The sequence below is a fragment of the Topomyia yanbarensis genome, chromosome 3 (assembly GCF_030247195.1).
Source record: "Topomyia yanbarensis strain Yona2022 chromosome 3, ASM3024719v1, whole genome shotgun sequence".
NCBI classification, from domain to species: domain Eukaryota; kingdom Metazoa; phylum Arthropoda; class Insecta; order Diptera; family Culicidae; genus Topomyia; species Topomyia yanbarensis.
Genome location: NC_080672.1, coordinates 274,885,860 through 274,912,125, shown reverse-complemented (window position 1 = coordinate 274,912,125; position 26,266 = coordinate 274,885,860). Strand labels below are relative to the sequence as shown.

The 26,266-nt window shown below is 35.1% G+C and overlaps 2 protein-coding genes across 3 annotated transcripts in view; one reads left to right on the top strand and one right to left on the bottom strand.

Annotated features, from left to right (window-relative positions):
• LOC131690262 (uncharacterized) overlaps positions 1-15,591 on the bottom strand; it is a 148,140-nt gene extending 132,549 nt beyond the window's left edge. The window contains exons 1-2 of the mRNA XM_058975893.1: positions 15,486-15,591; positions 7,708-7,754 (exon numbers count right to left, since the gene is read on the bottom strand). Of these exons, the coding sequence (XP_058831876.1) occupies positions 7,708-7,754; positions 15,486-15,532 (94 nt within the window). The 5' untranslated portion in view covers positions 15,533-15,591. The remainder of the gene's footprint in view (positions 1-7,707; positions 7,755-15,485) is intronic.
• A 433-nt stretch (positions 15,592-16,024) lies between these two features.
• The window catches only part of LOC131690253 (anion exchange protein 3), a 198,635-nt gene continuing 188,393 nt past the window's right edge, over positions 16,025-26,266 (top strand). The window contains exon 1 of one of the 2 annotated variants that reach the window (XM_058975856.1): positions 16,025-16,599. The gene's annotated coding sequence lies outside the window, so the exon portion shown is untranslated. The remainder of the gene's footprint in view (positions 16,600-26,266) is intronic. The other variant, XM_058975852.1, reaches the window with a different exon arrangement.

Sequence of the window (26,266 nt, the reverse complement as noted above, 5' to 3'; positions counted from 1 at the left end):
TATTCTCAACCACCAAAGGCATCAGTCACAATACCAGTGTGCTCTCTGCTACCTGAGAGGGAGAAACAGACACTACGCACGAAATGTAAATAATAGCACTTGTCAAGAAGCAAGAAAACTTTCGACAGCCAAAATCAATCAAGGTGGGCGACGCATAAATGAGCAAATTTCTTTTTGCGTGTCATTGATGCAAGCGTGTTACCGGCACATGACTTCAATCGTGTGATGGAAAGGAGCTTGGGACAGTATAAAATCAGTGAATGTTTTTTTTCCGGGTGCTTTACATTGATTTGAAGATAAAGTCAGACGACAGTTTGCTTCCAGTACTCGAGTGAAAAGAGACAAATTTCGGATCGATGTATCTAATCTTCTATTTTTAAAATAGGATTTTTGTGCCGATCTTCTCCTTCATTCTACCACGGTTTCCTAAAAAATTTCTTACACTGATTATTAAAAACCGATACAATATTAAATTCAATCTGAAAAATAGAATTTAATTTTATAAAAATTTAACTAACAGAATCCTTGAATAAGGAAACTCGCCGGTAGAGGCATGTTTATCTGATTTGTGAAATGTTGACCAATGCATAGGTATTTGATAGGTAGATAGGTACGGCTGCAGCCTTGGAACGTAAATATCCACATAATGAAATAACCGAAAAAACGTTTGATATAACATGTTTTGGTTTTTATATTTCCCCATTATTTACTACTGAAAAATATTGCCAACCTAAATAAAGTACAGAAAACTGTTTCCGCCTTTCTTTTTACATCATCCAACAATTTTAACCGTCGAACTGTCAAATTTAGCCAAGGTTATTTTGCAAATAACTTTCGAAGTGTAAGATTTTAACTAATAGATAGAAATGGAATTTTTTCATGATTCTGATCATCAGATTAAGCTGCATGAGCACCCGAACATTAAAAATATTATGTCGATGTCAAACTTCACGTCTAAGTAACATGCCAATTTTTTTCGAAACTTTGTTTTTATTTATTAGCATGCATCTAAGCCTACGTTGATGATTTTCATTTTCTCAGTATACTCTCAAAAGAAACTTTAAACTGGAGAACCGTCAAATCTGACTAGCAAGGCGTCACTCATTCTAAAATTGTCAAATAAGTCACAAATTTTTAAAACTTTCTTCGCACGATTTACACCATTATTATTGGTCTTTACTATAGATATGAAAATAGCTTTTATCACATGTTTTAAATAGAAAGATGGTATAAATTATATTAAACCAAAAAATATTTTTGAATTACCAAAAAACGTGCACGTCACAGCATATTTTTTGATTCTATATTCCCATTTCTTGGAGTAGAGAACATTTACAGCTAGGGTTGCCACCTCTGGAGAGGCTTTGACCCGGAGATTTTCACTGATCTGGGGGGTGGTGGATTTTGAGTGGAACGAGACAGAAATTGGAATCAAAGCGAGTGCTAGGCATTTTAGAGAACTTTAATCGCTTTTTATTACTACGTTAAAGTAAAGCTGTAAATTTTTGACGTTTGAGAACGGTTTTATCGGTTTAATGTGGTGTAGTATTGCACTTCCCCGACTAAAGCACTATTTAGACTCTCGGTGAAAATGAACGTGAACATGTGCTGAATACCTTCCATTGTTCACGGTGGACGACGTCGTGAACAGTTTCATCAGCGAACAACGATTTCACGTTCACCTGGCAGTTTACAGTTTGTCAGAATGCAATCTAGTATTCGAAGGCGAACGTTCACCGTGAACAGCGATGACATTTATATTCACCACTCCGCATCAATTCTGCCCATCGTCTCGTTTACACTCCCGGTGAACAAGTGAATTATCCACTGCGGACATATTTCACCGTGGAATATTTAAAATGATCGGGGAATATGAATATTATTGCATAGATTCAATTATATCGAATAATTGTGCATGGATTCGCTAAGTATATTAATGTACTATCGTTTAGTTCCAGTTTCATCAATTTCCATGCACTAATAAGTGAGATATTGGAAAAAAACAATTTGGTGCGCATCGAGTTCACGTTCATTTTCACCGAGGGTGTAAATAGGCCTTAAGTGCCAAGAATACAAAAGCACCAGCTACTCTCACTGTGGAGGCCGAACGAGCATTGCTCTCCTCCACAACTAACAGGAGAAGGAAAGCAAAGGAGGCAGAGCTACGACATCACACTATGTGGTGTCGGTTATTCGTCACCAACAAATTTTAATTTCGCAACAAAGGGGCAAAACTCACCTCCCTAGCCCAGTTAAGGATCGCTGCTGGAGTAGCAAGACAACACCGCAAGAACTCGTTTGATGTTGACCTAGTCAGTTGGATTAGAAAAAATCTGCCAGACCTTAGTGCAGCTGGTGATAAGCACCACTAAGAGTGAAATGATTTGGTAAAATTGCAGTAAAATAACTTTTTTACACCATTTTGAGCGACTTAGTGGAATGCAACATTTCAATTGTAGCACATTGCGAAATATTACTTTCCTTAACCCTCCGGAAGTCGCGCATATGGCTTACCGAACGAGCAGCCGCTGGTCCCCTAAGACGATTTCGCTAGATTTTCAGAGCAGCGTGCACTCAGTGCACTAGCGCGACTTCCGGAAGGTTAATTTGTAGTAAATTTTGTTTTTCATTTTCATTGCTTTGTGAAAGGAATTAGCAATATTTGATGAACTCTTCGCCACCTTGAAACGAAGGGTTAGTCGGGAAAAATAAATCTGAACCAGAGTAATAGTTAAATTAGACTTTTTAAATATTTTGTAAAGAATCAATTAATTTACCCTATTTACAGCGTCGTCACATTTCCATAACTGGTTTCATAACAAGCATAAAATATATTTTAGGCGTAGTTCATTGAGCTTAAAATGTAAATATTATTTGAAATTTTCATATAAAATTAGCGTTTATTTTACATTATAGCAAGATCGCAATATTATCTTAAAACGATGCTCGAAACTTTTGAACGCATCTAAATTCTTATTCATCATTGAATACATAGAAATACAATTTATTTGATAGTGGCAGCACGGATTACCGAAAAATTTATCTGGCTAATTTCAAAATGGCATTAAAATCACAGAAAAACTTTAATAATATTTACTGCTACACCCAATCTAGACAAAAAATCAAGGAAACTCATCGTTTGGAAACATTTTCAAGCAAGCATATGATAACAATACTCTCATTTCCTCGATGAACACTTTTTTGTGGCTCGAAATGACAGTTTTGTTCTGGCTGGCTATGACATTCACATTTCTTGAGTCTGTTTCTCCCTCCCAGTCTGCTACTACCCAAGCCAGCGCAAGCAGTTTCTTTTTTCTTGTGTGCTTTGTCTGAAGAACAAAGGGAACCGTTACTATTATTCTATCAAGATGACTGAGTCTCGACAATAAAATGTGATTCTTCGGGCTAACACGGTGGCCATTGACTTCCGGTCTTTCCACATAAGACCGAGTATTGGTGATGTGGAACATTTGCTGGAGGAGAAAATGCAGCTTCGGTTTTCAGACGTCAGTTTCATCCAGTTGGAGCACGTCAGACACGCGGTGCTGATAACGTTCAACAAATTCGCCCAGGCAAAAGGATTCATTTCGCAAAACAACTTGAAACACGTGCTGGTTTGTGACACCGCAAAAATCAAGATCCCTGTGTATATGGATAACGGAAACGTGGAAGTTAAATTACATGATTTGGCACCACGTACTTGCAAAGTGGCCATTAAAAGATTCATGTCGTATTTCGGAGAAGTGAAATCCATTACGGAGGATACGTGGAGGAACTACTTTTCAGGTATTTCAAATGGTGTTTTGTGGTGAGAATGCGGGTAGATCAACCCATTCCCTCCTACCTTACCCTGTAATACACAACAGAAGGGGGTGACACCATTATACAGCGAACTCTATGTACATATCAAGGACAAACTAACACGTGCCAGTTCTGTGAACAAACGGCACATTACGGACAACCCTGCCCAGAAACCGATAAGAAAAGCTCATCTACAGAAAGAAATACCAACACTCAGTCTCCAATAGCATTCCCTGAGCCACAAACAGTTGCCAAATTTGTGGCTGCTGTTCAAGCAATAATGACAACTGCGAAAGCCGCGTCAAGTACCACAAACTCAACAGCTAATTCCAGCAATGAGGGAGCTACTAGCAATGACGGAGTGTTCACGCTCGTGACCCGAAAAGAAAAGAAGTTAGGAACAACACCTGATCGCGAACATGAAGGCAGTAACCCCGATGATGACCCGGGCATGTGCGAAGATGGCAGAGATACAAACGATCCCCATGCTGACGTGGATGCAAATATTTCCCCGACACGGAAACGGATCTCCGCGCGCAATGGCAAGTCGCGCGTACGGGATCGATCTTAGCATTAATTGTTTTTTTTTATTATTTACATCATGTAAATATATAAAAGACCCACGGCTCCGTGAAGTTAACGCCTTGAGCCGTGTCAAATAAACGAATTTTTAAAAAAAACACATTCATCGAGTTTTAGTAGCACTGGGCCGCACAGTTAACGACCCCTGGCTCTGACCGTTCTTTGATGTTTGGAGCTACTGTTAGGTTGTTTTGCTTCTCGGGGATATTTGTAGTCTTCCCGGAGATGGATTCAGATCTAATATTTAATCTGGATATACGACGTTAACTGATTCATGATTTATCACATTATGATTATGATTTAGTTTTTAGTAGTTTCAGGAAGATTATTTGGTCGGTGTTAGGTCAGACCGGACTAAGTGACAGTGCATCGATTTCGAGAAAAACGCGTTCAAAGTTTGAATCGCAGCATCCTTTACATTATAATTGGAAAATAAGTTTTACCTTAATTCTTGTTTATTGTTTCATATTTCAAATCTGGTAAAAGTGGAATGTAGATGATGAACTGGTTATGATTCCAAGCATATTAAATAAGATTCACAATTTGTGCGGGCGAAATAGTTTCACAAATTCATAAACTACGTTTCCCTTTCAATATATATATATATATATATATATATATATATATATATATATATATATATATATATATATATATATATATATATATATATATATATATATATATATATATATATATATATATATATATATATATATATATATATATATATATATATATATATATATATATATATATATATATATATATATATATATATATATATATATATATATATATATATATATATATATATATATATATATATATATATATATATATATATATATATATATATATATATATATATATATATATATATATATATATATATATATATATATATATATATATATATATATATATTCTTAATATCTTAATATGCGCACGTGAATAATTTCACGGAACTCAGGGTATTATTGACGGATTTTTTAACCGGTTCATGATTCCTAGTATGGTAATCACGATTCACCGTCGTGCTCGTGAAACAGCTCATGATATAGCTCGCGAAGCATGTAATTTTCCGCATGATCTTAATACTTTCACTTAAACAATTTCAAGACTATTATTCATGAGTTTGTGAACCGTATCGTGCGCGCTTTTCAATTCGTGCACAAATTTAAAAGATATTCCTCTCTGATTTCATATTAATCAGCTCTCTGCTCTCTAAATTTTTATGTGGACCATTATTTGAAACCACTAGTAATCAGTCATAGATACTAGCATTTGATATAAGAAAACTCCATAGGAATCATCCATAAATGACGTAGCATTATATGGTTTGAGGGGGGAGTTTTGTATTTTGTGATGATGTGTGACGACAGGGGGTAGGGTGTCATGCCATGCTACGTAGCTTTTTTAAAGGGGAATAACTGACATCGATTTTTATTTATTTTTAATTTTACAGGGTCAAGGGGGGGGGGGAGAATTACCGTCAAGCTACGTAATTAGCAGGGGGTATTTAGAAGTTTGTGACGAAATGCTATGATGGGGGAGGGGGGTGTTAAAAATCACTCAAAAAATGCTACGTCATTTATGGATCGTCCCATATGAATTTTTAAAAAGGGATAACACGAATGGTAAACAAACAGTTTTACTCTGCAGCGGAATAATGAGCGAAATAAGTTTGTTTACAAAAACCTCTTAGGTTATTTTGAATAATTAATGTTGAACTACTAAGACCTGCAACCTTGTTATTCTTTAGATGAGGTTCGGTGTAATTCCCCGAGCTAGTGGCGTGGCTAGAAATTTGGTTTTAAGGGGGGGAGTGCGGTTGATGAAAATCGTTGCTTTTTGAAAATGCTAAAATTTAATATGAGTTTGATAAATTATAGAAAATTCAGAATCATAAGTAGTCTAACAGATGTCATGTTAGAATCAACATGGAACAGTTTTCAAACCTCTATAGATTATTTTCTTGTACAATATGTAAATGAAGTCAAAGTATGCGACCTTTAAAGAGGAATAAATGTACGAAAACTTTTTCAAGAGTCAAGATCACAGACATTCGAAATAATGACATTGAAATTTTAACAACTTTGAAAAAGTTTTCTACAATAAAACAGCGCATCTTTTGATAGCAAAATTTTAATGAATAATTATGGAGAATGAACTCTTCAAAAATAGTAAGAGGCTTGGTGGCCTCCGGAAATTTATTGATAATGTTATTTTAAACAATATTGTTGAACACATAAAGGCTACATGAATGTAGCATATCGAGAAATAAAACAACATTTAGAAAAAAAATAAAAACCGGTTCTCTTTGATACACATTTTTATAAGCTTCAGTGACTTAATTATAGTAAATCAACAAAATAGAAGAAATTAAAAAAATAAAATAAATTGAAAAATGCTACAAAGTTCATAAAAGGAGTTGAATGATATAATCAGGTTAATAAAATAAGTAAATCAAATTAGTTTAACTAATTAAATTAAACTACATTCTAAAAAATTAATAGAATAAATTATATTAATTTAAACTAACAATTTGGATGAAATAAATGACTGAACAGTAATGAACTGGATAAAATGTATGAATTGGAAAAAAAAGGAAAAAATGCATGAAATAAAGCAGTGAAGAAACTAAGTTAAAAGAAGATATGAATAAAATGCATGAAATTAATACACGGATCAGAATGAAACGAATTAAATGAAAGAAATAATTTGAGAATACTGAATGAAATAAATGATTCAAATGAAATTATCACATATACAAAATTGGTCAAACATTCAAAATGAAATAAATCGAATGAAATCCATAAAATGAAAAAACTGTAAAACTGAGTGTAGAGAATAAACTTAAAAAAAGATTCAAATGAAGTCAATGAATAAGACGAATTGTATGAAACTTTATTTTTTTCAGAGAGTTCTGAAATGTTTGTGAAATTTCCATTATTCCCATTATTTGTAGTGTTTCCGCTGTGCTTTGAACAGGAGGACAGAATGAGACCGGTAGCTATTTTAAATTATTCATTTGCATTGAAGTAAATACAAGGGAGTGTGAAGTATCTGGGCTATGTGGGCGAATATATTATTATCGTTAGCACAAAAGCAAGAAAATGAATCAACTGCATACTGGAAATTTATTTCTACGAAACGTATAAAATGCACTCTACCATTTACCTACAACAAACAGGAATTGAATGAAGAAATGTCAGCGAAATCTTATCGTATTTAGCTGCATGCTCAATAATGAAACAATTATTATTTCATGTTGCGCAGTCCCAGTGCAACGATCAAGTAGCATCACCCAATACCACTTACCAACAGTCGCCATGAGAGCATCGTTGAATTCATGCTGCGGTAACAATAGGCGCGTCCTTAAATCCACCAGCAACTCATCGGTATTTTGATGACTTTTTGTTGCGGGAGAGTAAAGCGACGCGCTGTGACACCAATGTGCAACATAAACAAAGCTTGATTATGTTGCGCGAGAGAGAGATCATCACATCAGACAGCTCAACAATCCATCGTACGGTGAGGGCCGATGATTTGGTCAACAAACGGCATCGAGAGGAAAGAGACTTTTAAAGTACACATACCAATACACCAGTTATTTGGCATGCGCTAGTATTGAATTGCTGGTGAATAAGTTTCACTTCTGCGTGTCAGTCGAGTGAGCAGTTTAGTAACTGATTGGACTTGCGCCTATAGTTTTTTCCTATTTTCGGCCTGGCAACTTATGCGCATCTTATGTACATTTTAGTTGATAAATTGCTTATCCTAAACACTAGTTGCGCACTCTGAAAATAAGACAATAAACAAAGAACAAGTTCACTATCTCGCTTTTCAATTGCAATCAGAATACTCTTCCTTTATGGACTATTCTTTAAATGCATTTTTTAGCTTCCTACAGCTAATTATATAGCTATTTGAGTATTTTTCGTGTTGGGTCTACTAAAAAGGTCTATATGTACTCGTCTCAATGCTTCAGGCATTAATTGAGATGAAACCAAAACTGTTATTAGCATTTATAATTTAAGTTTGATTCGGTGGTAAGTAGTTTCTTCAAAATTGTTCGCGCTTTTGAAGATTCAAAATTTGAATATCTCATCTTCAGTTCGGTGTTTTCCGCACAGCTGAACGGTCAGTTAATTTTTTCAATTGATAGTTCAGCAACGTGGCTTCAATTTACTGATTTTCAGTAATACATTTTCCGAGTTTCAGCAAAACAAACGTCACTTGTACTGAGATCTTGGTTAGCTCGGCTGCATAAAACTTGGTAAAAAGTTGCGGAAAAAGTGAGAGTCGGTAGAACAAAATTAATGGTGTAGCTTCCAATCTGCTTATTTCGTTGACGTTGGAAAATGCCTGTATATTTTTATGAAAATATAAGGTAACGAGCAGATTTTCTCCTTGTTTCTATTATCACCCTACCTGTTAGATCAGAAAAGCACCTAAGCCTAAACAAACAGTATATTTACTGTTGGGAAATAATTCAAACAATAATACGTTCAATGTTGCTGATGTATACCAATCACTTAAGGGACCATAGATGTTTTTCTACGTTTTCTGATCCGTCTTAAAAAAATCATCGAACACGAGAATGTAAAATATATTGAGGTCTCTTGCGTAGTTAAAAACACACTTTAGTGTTTAAATACAATATTTAGCGACATGCAAAAACTGCTTTACTGCCCCTTTTCGGTACCTTGAAGTTGTTTAGGCAAAACAGATAAAAAGCGCAATAGTTGCAATGCTATTTTGAAAATACTTTCGAGAGTCCACAGAGTTCCAGAACAAAGAATAAGCCAGCGGTCACTGCTTGATGAATGTAAAATTCACAAATTTTACATTAAATGCGGTGTTCTTTTTGTCCAAAGGAATTTTTTAACTTTAATTGGAACTAATTGGAATTTGAATTCGACTTTGTGTAAAATTGGTCACTTCATATTCTAGAACTTATATGGACCTTAATCCAGTCACCAGTATATATTAATATCAGTAAATCTACTAAAATTGCTTCCGAAAAAAAACTCTGAATTCATGAAGTTTCAATCTTATTTTAGTTGTGATTTTCTACATGCTTTAAAAGTTATTATAAAGGTTTTGAATCAGTTTTATCGATTGACCACATTATCTTTGTACAGTATTATTGAAGCCACACATGGTCCACTTCGGCACCGATTCGTGTTGGCCAACCGCATCAAAGACATTATTTACCAAACTCTGAATTTCTAACAAACAATTTGGTTTCAAAAACATTTAAATATGGCTTTAAATAATTTTGAATTATTTGTTACAAAAATGTTACACCTAACGAATGGCTAACATTTTTCTCGTTGTTTCACTTCATATAGTTTCGTAGTAGGTAGGGGAAACTGGTCGGTTGCCGTCACTGGTCGGTTGTCGACAATTGATTCGTAGGTTCTGTACTACAACCAAAATATTTGTTGAACAAGTGAAAACCTGCTTAAAAGTTTTTTGATCATTTGCTGAGTGTTATAGAAAGAAGCATTTCGATCGAAAAAGTATGCCCATAGAATATTTACGAAGTGAATTTTATTTTTATTGTGGTTCAAAAATTGAATGCCACTGAAACGTTCGCCACAATTGTTTTTATTTATTTTACCCCATTTTTGTGGCAAATGCTTAATTCTCTCTAACCTAATCAATATGGGTATTTTCGGAACAGGCTTTACGAGTAGATACCAGAGATCGATTTTGGACGCAATTCTGAAAACAAAGATGGCAACTTCTGGTGAACCGTTTTTGATAATTTACATGGGAAAAGCCCATGGGTCGTGTTTTCACCGCTGGGTAGCACTGTATACAGCAAATTGTCACGACCAGAGAGACAAGGGGCCATTCATAAACCACGTAGACCAAAATTTGAGAATTTGATTGCATTGCTTGAAAATATCCCATCACGGTATTACACTTTAATGAGAGCAACAGGAGCACGTCTTACCTGTGAGGCGATCGTAAGTAAAAAGATGGCCGGTCGAGGTTGCTGCAATCAATGAGCCCTTTGGCTCGTCGTTGCTAACGCTGGTGTGCGTATACGAGCAATGCATTAATGGCTCAAAAAATCGTGTTGCTCAAGGCATTTAGCTGAATACAATGCGATCGTCCCGATCTGCCATGCCAAGCTTTGTAGCGGTAATATTTTATGCTGGCGGCCATTTTGTTTTAGTCTTACGATTGATTATATGCAATTATGCGATGTTATTATGTTAGAACAAAAGGAAAACTATTTGTTTTGTGATTTGAATATAATGTGGTTGTCCCGAACCGTCATGCCTAGTTTTCATTGCGGCAAGGTATTTTTGCTGATATTTATGCGCGAGCTTTTTTATTCAATTGCGATGTGGCGTACTGTAAGGGGCCGTTTATTTACCACGTGGACAAAAAACCCCTCTTTTCTGAACCCTTAAACCTTATGAAAATCGTTCAAATCTCAACGATTTATGATATTTTATATTTACATTTCAAAGATTCATCACAAATAACCTTTGAATTCTTGAATTGGTTCGTAATTTCAACCTCTAGCTATGAAATCCAAAATTAATGTGATTAGACCATGTTACAGATGATTGCATCAAGTGATTTAGGGTAGACGAGCCCTTATTCATCTCATTAGTCAGGATATCACACTATTTCGTTGATAACTCGACTTAGGGTTAGTGGATTGCGCTTAAATAGGTATCATCATCTTTGCTTCGTTCCTAAGAAGCAGTACAGTTTAAAAAAATTTCCTGGGAAATGTAAAATACTCGCGTTTGAGCGAAGCCAAAAGTCGAGCACAACGTACCCTTGTTCATCCTACCATTTGAGCTAATGCGTTGAATAGAGATAGCAGATACTGCTCTAACTAATGTGTTCAAATGGGTGAGATGAATAGAGGTGCTAAGATGAATTAGGGAGCAGTTACCCTAGATAAAAAATTCTGATTCTTTTTCGTGCGAGTTCTTATGATTTTTTCGATAATAGTCTTCATAGATGTTTTCAATTTTCACACGTGATGCACACGCATATACTTTGCTGTTATAAGCACTTGGACTATTTAAAAATCTTGAAAAAATTTGAATATAACCGCTCACACCAATGACAATACAAATTTGTTTCATTTTTATATAAAAGACAAAAATATGACGACGTGGACATTACCCATACCCCCACCCCCATCCCAATGGACAAGCATGGACTTTCTCGTGGCCTCTACCCTTTCCTAAATTGTCCACGTGATATATGGATGGCCCTTAAGGCGATTTTTGCGAAATATAATATATGCATGCGGCTGCTGAGTTTTTTCTTTGCAGGCTACAAAGCAGCCATTTTTCATGACAGGCGACACCAAGCAGCAATTTTGCTAGTATGAAAAGGTACGTGGTTTACACGCTTTCACAATTCTTTTTTCTTTCGAGTCGCCATATTGTTTTTGGGAAGCCTTTCAGTTTACATGCTTTCACTCTTTCCTTACTTGATTTAACCGCGTGGGGGATTCTAACTGGATTCTTTTTACAATAACCGGCAGGATCGCCAATGTAAGAATTTGATTTTGCCAATGCTCAATCTACTATTAAATTTATTCTATATCATTTTCACATCAATTTGAAAACACGCTTGTTTGGAATTATTATTTTTTTATTTATGATCATTTATCATTATTCCCGAAAATGTGGTGGGGGAGCGGAGTTACCCTTTAGACTCCCCCTCCTTCCCTCTGGCTACGTGCCAGCGTGGACTTAAGTCTGATTTGTCCTAATCTTTAGTTAAAATATAGGTTGCCTGAAACTCACTCAATTGCAATGAATGCGATCCGCCAGTGCAATAGTAGTACGTAATACTCGCACCAGTTTTTCACATATATTGTGCATCTAATGAAGACTGATGTTCAAAATGCCTTTGATGGTAGTTGAAATGAATAAATTTCCTTTTTTAATGCAAAAGACTTAGATGTTTTTCTGAAAAAAAAATTCTAAGTCCTTTGAAATGCAAAGAACTTAGAAGAATTTTGGCAGTTTATTTTTTGCGTGGATTTCGAAATTAACACGGTTTTTTTTCAAAAACATATTCTAAGTCCTTTTGAATGCAAAAGACTTAGAAGATTTTCAGAAAGCTGGAAGACGTGGGTCTGGAAGATTCCTTATGGCCCGCACCTCAACAATATGGATATTTTCGGAATGGTCTTGAAGTAGGTACCAGAAATTGATTTTGACGCCATTTTTAAATCTAAGATAGCGACTTCCGGTTTAGCGAAATTCGCTATAACCCAATCAGTATGGGATGTACAAATAGCTTTAATTAAGCAGTTGAATTTACTTGAATTTTAGCAATGTTTTTAATTTGAATCAATTAAAACCCCCAACTCATATTACATACATCTCTTTCTTCTCTCATTTCCATTCTCACCGCACTCTTCAGGATGCACACATAAAAATATTTTACATTTCGCTGGTTTATGATTAGATCTTATATTCGAGGATGTTTTGGATGATCGCCCAGATTTTCCATTCAGGAATTTCGGTTAACCGGAAGTCGCCATCTAGAATTTCAAAATGACGTCAAACATCGACATTTGTCTCCTGCTCGTCAAAAACCATTCCGAAAATATTCATATTGGTTAAGTTGTAGAGAATCTCGCTAAGCCGGAAATCACCATCTTGGATTTCAAAATGGCTTCCAAAATCAATTTTTCATGGACAACCTTGGGCTGAAGATGCTGATTTATTTATTTATTTATTCCTGGCACCTGCTCGTTAACACCTTTCCGAAAATACCTATATTGATTGGGTTACAGCGAATTTCGCTAAACCGGAAGTTGCCATCTTGGATTTCATAATAGCGTCAAATATCAATTTCTGGCACCTACTCTTCAAGACCATTCCGAAAATACACATATTTATTGGGTTATAACGAATTTCGCCAAACCGGAAGTCGTCCTTTTGGATTTCAAAATGCCGTCCAACATACATTTCTGGCACCTACTCGTCAAGACTATTCCGACAATACCCATATTGCATGGGTTGTAGAGAATTTCGCTAAACCGGAAGTCGCCATCTTGGATTTCAAAATGACACCAAAAATCAATTTCTGGCACCTACTCGTCAAGACCATTCAGAAAATACCCATATTGTTGAGGGCGGGATATAAGGAGTCCAGACTCGTCTCTTCCATCTTTCCGAAAATCTTCTAAGTCTGTTGCATTCAAAAGGACTAGGCATATTTTTTTTTGCAAAAATCGAGATAATTGCGAAATCCGCGCAAAAAAACTGCCAAAATTCTTCTAAGTTCTTTGGATTTAAAAGAACTCAGCATTTTTGTAGGAAAAAAGCCTAAGTCTTTTGCATTCAAAAGGACTTATTTTTGCAAAAACCGTATTAATTGCGAAATCCGTGCAAAAAAAAACAAACTTTTAAAAATAGTCTTGTGTTGAGAGTTTTTTTAGGCGAACTTTCGAATTAACGCGGTTTTTACGAGGATTTTCGAATTAACGCGGCTTTTTACGCGGATTTTCCAATTAACGCGGTACGTATCCCCCGCGTAAAAAAAACCTGAGTGTAATACATTTTCATTATACATGACATGACAACTATATACAAGAAATCAATATTCGAGTTCTAAAATTTTGTAAAAGAAAAGACCGATCAAATCGATAACTTGAACCAGTAATCAGCGGTTTGAGTTTGGTCGTCTTGATCAGCTGGTAGGAGAAACAGGATAATGTTCGTATAATGTATAGGAAGGATGCCCATATGATCTAAACACCAAAAATGGTTTGGTTAAAATCTCGATGTTTCATGCATTTTAAAGTTATTTGTCATCCCAAATTCAAATTCGATTTCTTAGAATTTTTTAGTTCCTTCTTCTATGGGAATTTCATGTGACCGGACGATTAACAGTTTATATTTCCGGAACCATACAACGGATCCGTACGAAATTTTGTAGCAGGAAAACATACCTTTAATTTGAGGCATTTGTGATAATCGGCCAAACCATAACCGAGAAACTGATAATAGCAAAAAATAACCCGAGAATAGTGAAAAACTGTATTTGAGCGCAATGAAAACTTGAATGCCCTATTTATCATGCAACTGCGCGCATCAATTAACAACCATCCTACCAGATGCGAGTCCAAGAGCACACTGACGCCAAAACTTCGTTGACGGTGGTACACGCATTCTTGAAAGAAGCTTATACAACAGGTAAAAGAAGCGAAAGAGATAGCATGCTGGGTGCCGACCACATGTTGTGAGAATGGGAATTTATTTCAGCCGACTGCATGCCCCCACCATCATTTCAAGAACGAATGAGAAGCGCGATTGACAGATCTGTATGCGTACCGCGCAGTGCAACCAAAAGTACAGATGTTTCTATAAAGCTGCAGATTATTTGAATTGTATAGGTACAGATTAAAATGATGTCCAAGGAAACTACAGCATGGTACATATTTTTGGAGATAAAATGGTAAAACAATAGTTTTATTTGACATTTCTAATACCTAGTAATATTGAGAAAGTGTATATAGGATATATAAATTTACGGAAACTGTTTTTCTTTGGTGTGTAATACAAATATATTTTGTAATTTGACTACTCCAAACAAATGATTTACTGGCGAATGAACTTATTATTGAAACCTTAACAATAGAACAAATGATTTTTGCACTAAGAACTCAGTGTTTTTTTATTTATTATTGACGGAAAAATAAAGCGAGATTGGAAAGGTTGATGTATAAAACACCCAAATTAACCAAATATTATTCAACTAGCAAAACGTTTGCATTAACTTATTGCTGTAAATTTCCGTACAAATTTTCTGAAAAAGTAGTGAGATTTTTTTTATTCCCGGTAAATAATATAGAATGTGGCATCACTGGTACCAGCTTATTTTAGTTGCTCTTTGCTGCTCAGCAGCGAGAGGGGAATGGGTGTAGCAGCTCTCCAACGTGCAATGTTGCATCCGAAGTTTTGTATCACAACAGAGCAAAACTTTCTCTTTTGCTCACCGAAAAAAATCGTGGCGGCCATGTTTAACTCAACAATTTGGTCATCGATGACCAATTGTTGAGCAATGTTGAATTTCGAAACACGCCTAATCTGAACTTTTTGCATCGTCTTTCTCCTTTATAGCGGATGTGATACATTTCTACTTAGTGTAGATCTCCGATATCGATGCAACGTATTTTTGTATTGTAGCTTAACCATTTGTTCCACGCGAGTCGCCGTCACCAGAGAGCATTGAAAAGTAATCAACTCCCTGCAGTCAGCATGGTTCACTGCGATCGCGCGCAAGTTTTCAGTGTCCTCTTTTCGCTGACTTTTTCATTCCTCTGCGGTTCACCCTGTTTTTTTTTTACTTCGTTTTGTGTTCCACTGATATTTCTACGGTTTAGTCTATTTGTCGTGCTTTGGCCGGAGGAAACTTGTCGCCGCATGAGAGCTCACGCAAACGCATTTTACTCAAGTGCACATGTGCATCCAACTAATGCACTTTTTAACCGGTTCTCTTCCTCTCTGTCTCTCTGTATAGCAACATTGTCGCTCTCTTTTCGGCGGTGGACTCTCGCGACTTGTGCCATTCACACTATATTTTGTATTGTTACTTCGGGTGATTGATGGTGAACGCACGTTTTTTACATTTCTCGTGATTAGTTTTGCGCCACCCGAAGCGTGATCGGTCGAGTTATTTTCTGCTGTTTCTGCAACTAGACCATTCGTTGTAAATATCCAGCTGATACCGGTTTTAATTGTAACAAGTTTTCCATTTTTTGGCCAAATACGGCTTAAGGGTTGCGGCTTGTGCAAAGTATGTTCTAATCTGTGGGTTTTGAGCACGTTTTGCGTTCACGTTAAGCGGCACAGGCGGCGGCGGCTATAAATCATTGAACCGTCGAAATCTCGTGATTGAGTTCTGTGAAGGTGAAGTGGGCATTTAAAAATAATCTAGCGAGCTGAGGATCTCTTTTCAACCGTCAACAGCCGATAGGGAATTGCCAGTTACTATCTGCCGCATAAGAGTTGACCTCCTATTTCGACTTGGGGTGGTCCTTCAATGTGAAAAATTTCCGCTACTCTAAATGTAGTTGTGATCGAGGAGTATAAGAGTGCGAGTAAAAGAAAGCACACGTGAAAGTGTAGCGGAAGAAAGATAAAACGTGTTGGTGCAGAAACAAATCTTCAACCAACATGCGTAACGAAAATGTAGTTAAAGGTAAGAGCAAACGAAAATCGCCACACAAAATGTAAACAGAAAGCATAAACAGCAAGGAATGGTAAAAAAGTGCAGTTGTATTGCGCATAGATAGCACACGGTCAGGGTCTTTGGGGCGAGAATCACGTGTTACTCATACATGATTCTACAGTGTTATTGTTCAACTTCGATGTCGTAGTGCCATTATGGGAAGGAATATTCTATCCGTGTTCTTGTTTTGCCGGTCATCGTATGCTGTTGCCACGCGATCTGATATTCGAGAGGATCATACTAGCTTGAATGAATTAGCACTTTTAAGTGGCTACCAGATCAGGGAGCCATGGTCAAGCTAACATGAAAAATGTTGCTTTTTTATTTGTATCGAATTTTCAAGGACTGTAGATGTTGGGAAAATTTCGAAACGGACACCGTGTTCCTGGTATTTTTCAAGTTATTTTCAGCACTTCTATCAAAATGAAATCATAGTTGTGTTTCGTATCTAAAAAGTTATCTTTACTTTTATGTTGAAGATGCAAGTAATGATCCTGTACATACGTTTAGAGAGATGGAAGACGGACACTTTAACATAATTATCGATTTATAGAGAGTTATTCGAAACTTTAGCATTAGTTCCTTTTTAAAGAATCCTTCAACTATCCATTAAAATAAATTTATATTTTCCGTGATCTTGCTACCATTCAAAGGAACATATTGGAAATATTCTACTACAAACACAATTGAAATTTCCCATTTTTGTAGATATTGAGATGGTCAATCTAAAGTTTGTACGTGATCATCCCCCCACAAACAGGGTGTCACAGTGAACAATTTTAAATTAATTATCTTACACACACACTGTTTCTCCCAACGGAGCGCATTCGGTCGAACCCAAATTTGTGTATAAAGGGGAACATTCCAACGTCAATAAAGTTGATTTCTCGTGCTTCGAATTATTCTCATCAGTAACTAACAGACAGACTGGGACATTCAAAAAAACATCACACAACATATGTGTACAGCTAAAACGACTCATTTTCAACCAGTCATTTAAACTGTACGTTTTTTTAAATTTGGTTTCTACCTAACGACCCACTCGGTATGTTAGCCACTGGTGAGAAGAATGCGAAACCTAAAAATCACAAGTCACAAGATTAACCTAATTTGACCATTTGGAAGGAATAGCATATTGCAACATTGGTTGTTTCGATTTCGTTATGTCCTTATAGATGTTTTACGCAATACATTGTAGTATATTGAAATACAGTAAAATCGGTACATCGTAGAAGCCAATGTGAATCCCATATAAATTCAAATTATAAGCTTTAAGACGTTTTAATAACGTAAAATAAATTGTTCGTAGAATAAAACGTGACAAAATAGGTGGATAAGTCATCATTCGTGAAGCTAGTGTCCGAATTTAACATTTTGCACCGTCATAAGCTTACGATGTGTGTATCCAGGTATTATGGAGCGTGCAGTTTTCAACGTTTCTTGAACATAAATATGACACAATTGAACATTATGCGTATTTCTTAATTCCAAATTGTTGATGACATTACTCTATTGAGCCTAAACTTATTGTTTTAAGAAGTCTTGAATCATTTGGATAAACGAGTTCGAATATTACCCCACATTAAATATTCTCAAAATTCTTCCATTTACTTGTTTAACAGTTAAATATTTTGAAACAAAGCCTAGAAAAATTGGAATCGAGACGGTTCAATAAGTTGACCCAGAGAAACTCAAAAATCTACATTTTACAAAAATTGAATATCTTTCACAATTTCCATCCGATTTAAACTAATAAGTGCTTATTTTCATGGGTTATTAGTAGGCTTTAATTTTCCATAAAAATATATATTTTTAGGATTGCATTATCTTGCCCAAAATATCGACCAAATGCTCATTTTTCTTAAAAAAATGAAGAAAAATCAAGAGAAAGTTCAATAGATTCGTAAATAACGCCAAAACGAGTAGTCGCACTAAAACAAAATGTTCAAACAATCGAAAGTGCATTCAATTACCTTTAATTCAACATAACAATATTTCACATCGATGCACTACAACCGGAGATATTTGGATTTTACTGAAGGCATTTTTAATTTTATAGGTGAAATTCATTTTTTTCTGCAACTCGAAAACTGTTCTACTGTGAATTTTTTGGACCTCATTTTCGGCTTCAGCACACGATTTTACATTGATAATGACCACCAGCTTATTTAGTTTAGAAATGCTGTAATCTAGTGTAATTCGAAGTATGCATTTCATTTAATATTGTTTATTAGAACCACCCATCACATTAGTTATTTTTTGTGAAAACTTCTAAAAGAACAACGACTTTTGCTTAACAATAAAATTTAAATTCTATTTGCGTCTGAGGAAAAACTTTTTCCTGAAAAATCGTGAATAGAACGAAAATGATCATACAATACAGCTATTCGTTTCTACGACAAAGTATTTTAGTGCAGTGTAAATAGATGGTTTCGTTCATTTCACGAACTAAAAAATAGCGACATATATTACATATTTGGTGAACATTGCGCAAAAGTTGCCGTCGATGATACAACGATTTTTTTCCTTTTACATGTATGAAACGAAATGTTGTAATTCTACTAAATGTTTCTGTATATAGTACGAATATTTTAGAAAAGGGCGAAATTTTTCGTACATTAAATGGAATATTGTGTACTACTTGTAAATTTATTCGTTAGTCGCACGATTTATTTTTTATTTATCGCACGAAAGTTTTCATATTTTCTCATATTAATTTTTCAATTTACCTGAAAGTACAACTTTTTGAGAATATTTTCCCAATTTTTTTGTAAAGATCCGAGAAATAGATGGAAAGTTACAGCGCTTCCAAGCGCACTTCGCTTACGAAGAGCAGTGGTAACTTGAAATGTTAAACTTGGTTTTCTCGAAATGCCGTAAGAAAATTGTTGATTTTTTTGAAAATGCTGAAATTTAATAAGAGTTTCATCAGTTATTGGTGTTTCAGAAGCATAAGTATTCTCAAAGATGCCATTCTAGTCTACAAACAAGAAAAACCAATATGGAACATTATTAAAACCATAGATTATTTTCTTGTACATATTGTCAAAGAAGTCAAAGAAAGTAAACTTCTAAAGTGGGACAAATTTTCGAAATCTTTCTCAACAGTCAAGATCACATAATTTCGAAATCATCAACTTTGAATTGAAAGTTTAACAACTTCGAAGATGTTTTTCAACATAAAACAGCGCATCTTTTGATACACAAATTCTAGTGATTAATTTCATAGAAATAATTATGGAAAATTACCGCTTCAAACATGGTAAGTGACATGGTGCCTTCAGCAAAGTTGTTGATAATATCATTTTAAACAATTTTGTCAAAAATATGAAGGCTACATGAATGCAGCATATCGAGATATAAAACAATATTTAGGAAAAAAGAATTAAAACCTCTTTTTTTTAATTAAAGCTCTTTTCAATATAACTTTTTTGTAAACTTCAGAGATTCATACTTAAAATGCAATGTGAATTTTATTGTTTGTAAACTGCAGAAGAAATTTATCAAATGCTGTTATATCAGAATAACTTAATTAAAAGCTTTTCTTTTATATATAGTCTACTATATTTTGATACTCTGAATATATAAAGTATTCATGTCTTCAACAAAGTTGTTTAGAAAAGCATTTTCGAAAACTTTGGTGAAGCCATTAAGTCTTGAGCTAAATTTTCTTAAAGATTAAATTCTCCATAATTACTTCTAAAAGGATTAACCAATAAAATTATTATATCAGAAGATGAGCTGTTTTACGCTGTAAAATTCTTCAATGATACTTAACATCGAAATTTGGCAGTTTCGAATAAAAGTGATCGTGACCGTAAAAAAGTTATCCAGCATTTATTTTACTTTTTTTCACCATTCTTGACAGCGAGCTCTAGTACACAGTGCACAAAATTTTTGTACTCTCTTCAATTCAGCACTCAATTAATACCACTATTAATAACTTGAAATATTGAGACATTCACCGAAATTCTAAGGTTACCAGTAAGTTTTTGGTGTAACTAATACTTCTAATTGCGGTAGTAATAAGCCTCCCATTTTGGTTTGAAATCAAGAAGAATTTTTAAAACAGAATTTAATTGACAAGTATACCTCATTAAACCAATTTTACCAACTATGTAATCTGAAAAGAATTTTTGAATTTTACTGAATGTGGTGAATTTGGCACCACTTGCATCTGGTATACTCAACCTGCACAAAACGTTGTTTAATGCATGGCTGATCCATTCAGCCCTTCGTTATGCAAATTTGCAATATTATGATATCTATTTTATATTGATAATTACGGCATCTCGGCTAAGAGATAAGTTACAAGATTCCCTTCCACAATTTTCCAAAAGTCGTCATGATACTTAAAACAATAGGTTCTCAATGTAGGGATCAGGCAATATTCCTCCAAAACTATTTTGTATAATATTTAACTAAATTAGTCAGCATCAATCATTTTTTTTTACAATCCGATTAATTTTTCTTTGGGAGGGAGGGGGGTTTAACCCCCTACCCCCCTTACTACGCCACTGCTAAGTATTCTTCCGTTTTTAACCCATTAATTACCAACCTACTATATAGGTGTAGGTGATAAGAATAGTTTCTTACCGAACCCTGCATTTTTCAAGGACTTTTGCATTGCTGAACGCTCAGTAACAAGTTCAGTAATTTGTTTATTTGACGAACGTTCGGTGAAACAAAAGTTTGTTTGTGCTGTTAATTTTCGTTGCGTTTATTGTTAAAATGTAACGAGAATTCAATAAGTACAATACTGTTGTGTCTAGGGTTGGGAAAACCGGAGGATTTTAAAAAACCGGTATTTTCGGTATTGAAAATGAAAAAACCGGTATTTAAAAAAATACAAACTGTGTTAACAAAATAATCGCTCAACGTACAAAGCCAATTGGGCATTTGATAATTTAACAGAGAACATGATTGGTACTTACAGTACTCCAATATCGAATAAGCTTTATGAATGTTGATTTGATTACTCTTATGGTATTATGATCTTTTTTTCAGTCCACATTAAGGGGCGTGAATAGCGTAGTTGGTAAATCGATTGCCTTATGCGCAGCTCACCTGGGTTCGATTCTCAAGCCCGCAAAAAGGGTTAGAAATTTTTCTAACTCAAAAAGAGAGCCATATGAGCCTAAGATTAAAACCTCTATAATCAAAATAAAAAATGGGATGTGATTCAACTGGTTAGTGTCGTCGCTTATTAGTCCAAAAAGCACATTGGTTAGCTAGATGCAGTAAGCGTTCCGAGATTTTAAAAACAAATACATAGAAAAGCAGACCTGAAGTTATTGATTTCTGGTTACCCAAATGCTCGGACGTGAAGGTGATGTTTGCCATAAATTGGAACGGGTTTCAGCCTATCGGAAACGAAAACGCTATAGGCCAGAGTTCTATGATAGGTCTATGCGTTATAGATTTGCCAGTAGTGTGAATAACAGTTATGTGCCCAACAAAAAAACACCTTTAACAGGCCAACGTGGGTACCCGGGTAACCCACAATTTGAAATGCTCATAACTATGGCTTCCTTTAACCGATTTGGACACTTTTAGATGTTTTGGATTCAGAAACTCGTCCACTTTTTGATTCTGTAAAGTTGAACCGGATAAATGGATCTGGTTCTTGGTAATCCGGTTTTTCCGGGGTAATGTTCCAGAACTAGGGTATGATTCGTAAATTTTAATAATGTCCTAGCAATATTAGTATCAAAACTCTTCAAATTGTCTGTTATTTATTGTTACGGGACCCTACGGCAATTTAAAAAATGGAATTGGAATGGAACGGCCACTCACGGCCCCACGGGAACCTGCTCCGGAATGTCCGTTCCGGGGTCAAATCACCAAATGGTTCCAAAACCACGAGATACAGCCTACTGATACAATTCCAAGAATTTTGATACCCATATTGCCAGTATTCCATTGAAGTTCACAAATAGTATCCCAATACTGGAACCTGCTTCCGGAAATCCGGATTCCCGGAAACCGAATGAAGTAACCCGATTCATTTTTACCACGTCCAAAAGCGGTTGAGTTCCTGAATCCAAAACACCCAAAAGCATCAAAATCGGTTGGAAATTACCTTAGTTATTGGTATTTCAGTTTTGTGGGTACCCGGGTACCCACGTCGGCCTGTTACGTAGTAAAAAAATTCAGGAGCCCCTCCTAACTCCCTCCCTTACTATATCAACAATATTATTAACCCAAAAGCTTGACTTAGTGAAGTTCTAAGATGTCGCAAAGTTTCGATTTCCAGCTATGGATAAAACATGGGAATTTTATTAATTGAAAACTAAAAAGGTACCCGGGTACCGCGTCGGAGTATGGGAATATGGAGTTGATTGATTTTGTCTTGCAGATTTTCTTGTTCCTCCATATTTTGATAAGTTTTATTTGACATGTGGGATTTTTTCGGGTTGTTATCGCTGCTTACATAAGCACTATTCCCCTGCTTTTATCATTATTAAAAAGTCCTAAAACAGGCAAACTTACTGTGCATGGCACCTAATTTGAAAACACTAGCAAGTGAAAAGTTTTTTACAGCGTTTCAAAGCTGTGCAACAATAAAACTTTTTTGTTAAATAGTCCTTCCTAACAAATTACCGAAAATATCGGTTTTTCATTCTTATAAAACCGGTATTTCGGTATAGGATATTTGGACGGTTTTACCGGTTTTTGACGCTCAAGAACTACCTAATAAAACATGAAGTAATACATTTGAAATCAGTAAATTTTTCTGTTTAGCTTAACTACAAGAAACATTTTAAAAATAGGATAAACTTAGAAAATTAGAGGGCTCACGATAGAAATGTGAAAAATGGGGTCTTCAGGTCTTCCAGTCTTTCAGTCTTCCAGTATTCCAGTCTTCCAGTCTTATCAAGTATTTTAGGCCGATTTAAAAGTTAATCTGATTTAAAAGTTAATCTGGTTTAATAAGAGTTTATACAATTGCAAGAACTTGTAGAACACTTGCCAACCGTAGGTGAGTTCTTGTTTTATGAGTAAACACAAATGTTGGAAGCCTCGCTAAACGACTTTTGCTGGATCAAGGCAATATAATAATAATAATTGAAGATGATAGTTGTTTGTCTTCCAAATTAGTAATTTGCGTTATTTGAAAAATACTTGAAGTTCGTTTTTATGACTTCTGCACTCTGTCATTCTGGCTCGATAATAACCGATGAGCTTCGTGGTAAACTAGGATTTCCGTAATCCGTTCAAAACCTGTTGAGATATGTTAAAAGAGCTACGAAAACTGCATTTTATCAAGCGATTCGGTATACAAAGAGGCCACACTGAACTTCCTAAAGTATGCCAACTTATTCTCTGAAATATAAAACGTTGATGAACGCCTCTTACTCTTTTGCAGTACCACCTCGCTAGTGCACTAAAGTGTCCTACAGTCGGACACTCCGGCGAAACTGTCTTTGAGCATCAGTGACTGCTAGTTTAGGGAGCTATAGATGCGTTTTCCGGGTCGTTGGTAATCAAAATTTAAATTCAACATATCACACTACACTAAGGAACGTTAATAACTATTTGCCAAAAACTTTTTGAGAAATCTGATTATTAAAAATCAAATTTTTATCATCAGTTTTTAAGAAGCGTATTGTTAGTGACAAATTAAACGAATATGAAGAAAATGGAACAAAAACGCAAATTTCAGTGAAATATTTTAAAAATCGTCATTACTTTGTTATAAATATAGCGCTTAAATATTTTTGACAATTTTTCACGGTTTAAAACGGTCTAAAACTTTGTCAAAGACTCCAAACCTCTGAACTCAGAAATAAGAAAGCTAGCATCGCAGCGCCACCTGTGCAGTTAAAATTCAAACAATTTACCAAAAGAAGACACAGATAAATCCAAGCTATTTTTTTCAAAAATTGCCTCAAAGCGCCTGAGGTTTTGTCTTGTGAATTTTTCTTTTTGGTCCTCTGTGCATTGAAGATTTCATGAAAATCTGTAGACAACAACTTGCATTATAGCTATTTCTAGACCGTTTCCTATTGATCACTCGAATCGTAACGTTCGATACGTGGCACCGCTCCTCGCTGTACTAGCCATTGAATGCGATTATTTCGGAATCGATTTTTTTTAGTTTCTTCGCAATGACTACGATATCTCAGAAAACAATTTACCGATGATTCCGAAATTTTTAACAGATGTTCCTTATTATATCACATATTTCGTGCCCAAAAACATTATTATTTGAGTATCCGCACAAGTAGGTTAATTAACTTCGGAATTGTAATTTTACGCTAATGAGAGACTTATCGTGTAAACAATTTTCCTTTAGACTTGAAACCAATAGTTATGTGGGTACGTTAGTAGCAGCTCTTTGTTGTATTCGTCAAAACGCGTTCTGTTATCGCTACGAATATAACCAGCATCAACCACTTTTGAAGCCAAAGTGGTCGTAATAGCAGGCTACATTAGAAATGGGTCAAGACATTGTACAACGCTTTTGCAGTTCAGATAAAAGAACGTCTTTATCTAATCAATATTTGCACTGATGGATTCAACTTATCATCTACAGTTTATCGGAGAATCAATTAGCTAGGATTAGCTTCCTCACACTCAGTGGAACCGTTGCTGGTCAATGAAATTAAAGAAAAAACACGCCCAAGGTTTGTCGGAAAGTTTATCTGTAACAAATTTTCTACCATTGGTATGTTTGCAAATATGATCCAGGATATAACCTGGAAGCTTTGAGAGGAGCAGTCATTCATAGATCTGGGAAAAGGTGCATTAATTTATGTTTTCTAGCGGAATAAACATATTACAGTTCATAAGAATTATTTGTATACTACATATATAACTTGATTTTATAGAACAATGAATTGCAAATTGTTTCTAATTTTGACAGAAATATGAAAACATTTATTTTATTTCTAATACCTTTTGGCTGTCTATGACTTCGAAGAAAATGAAGCATTTTATTAACATTGCAAATTTGCGTTTTTAACTGAAATGTTGAGTATATTTTTACGAATGGAATAAAAAAATAATAAATAATACTTCCACAAAACGTTGTGGGCGCTATTTAGTGTTATTTCCATCACTTATGTGAATTTAGTGTGATATATTTAAATCCCGCTTCTATCTGATTCACAAGCTATCAGATCACTATCATATCGGTTCATTAGTCTATAAGATTGTAGTCACCGTTAATGCTGTAATTTCATTAAATAAAAATTAAAAATGTAAATTCTCCTCTATCAACACAGGAACTTGTTTTGTTCAATACGCCTTAGCTAATTTATATGACACTTTAACAAAACATTTTTAAAAATCTCCCGTTGCCATTGATTTTCCCGAGTATAAAGAGTATGGGTAAGTGAGTATGCGTTACATGTACCAGGAAATTTATTAACTTTGAGCAAAGGCTTCAAGACCTACTATCGTAACTAGTGATCTAAGTGATACTAAGTTGAAAGAGGAAATTAATAATTCCTTTCATATTCAGGGTCATCCCTGAACTATCTGAGCTGATCTAATAGCATATTTAAATCCACTGCATTGAACATAGCTCACCAGGGTTTAATTCCACATACCACAAACAGAGTTAGAAATTTGTCTAACGCGGAAACGAGTCGAATAATCCTAAGCGTAAAACCTCTGTGATAGAAACAAA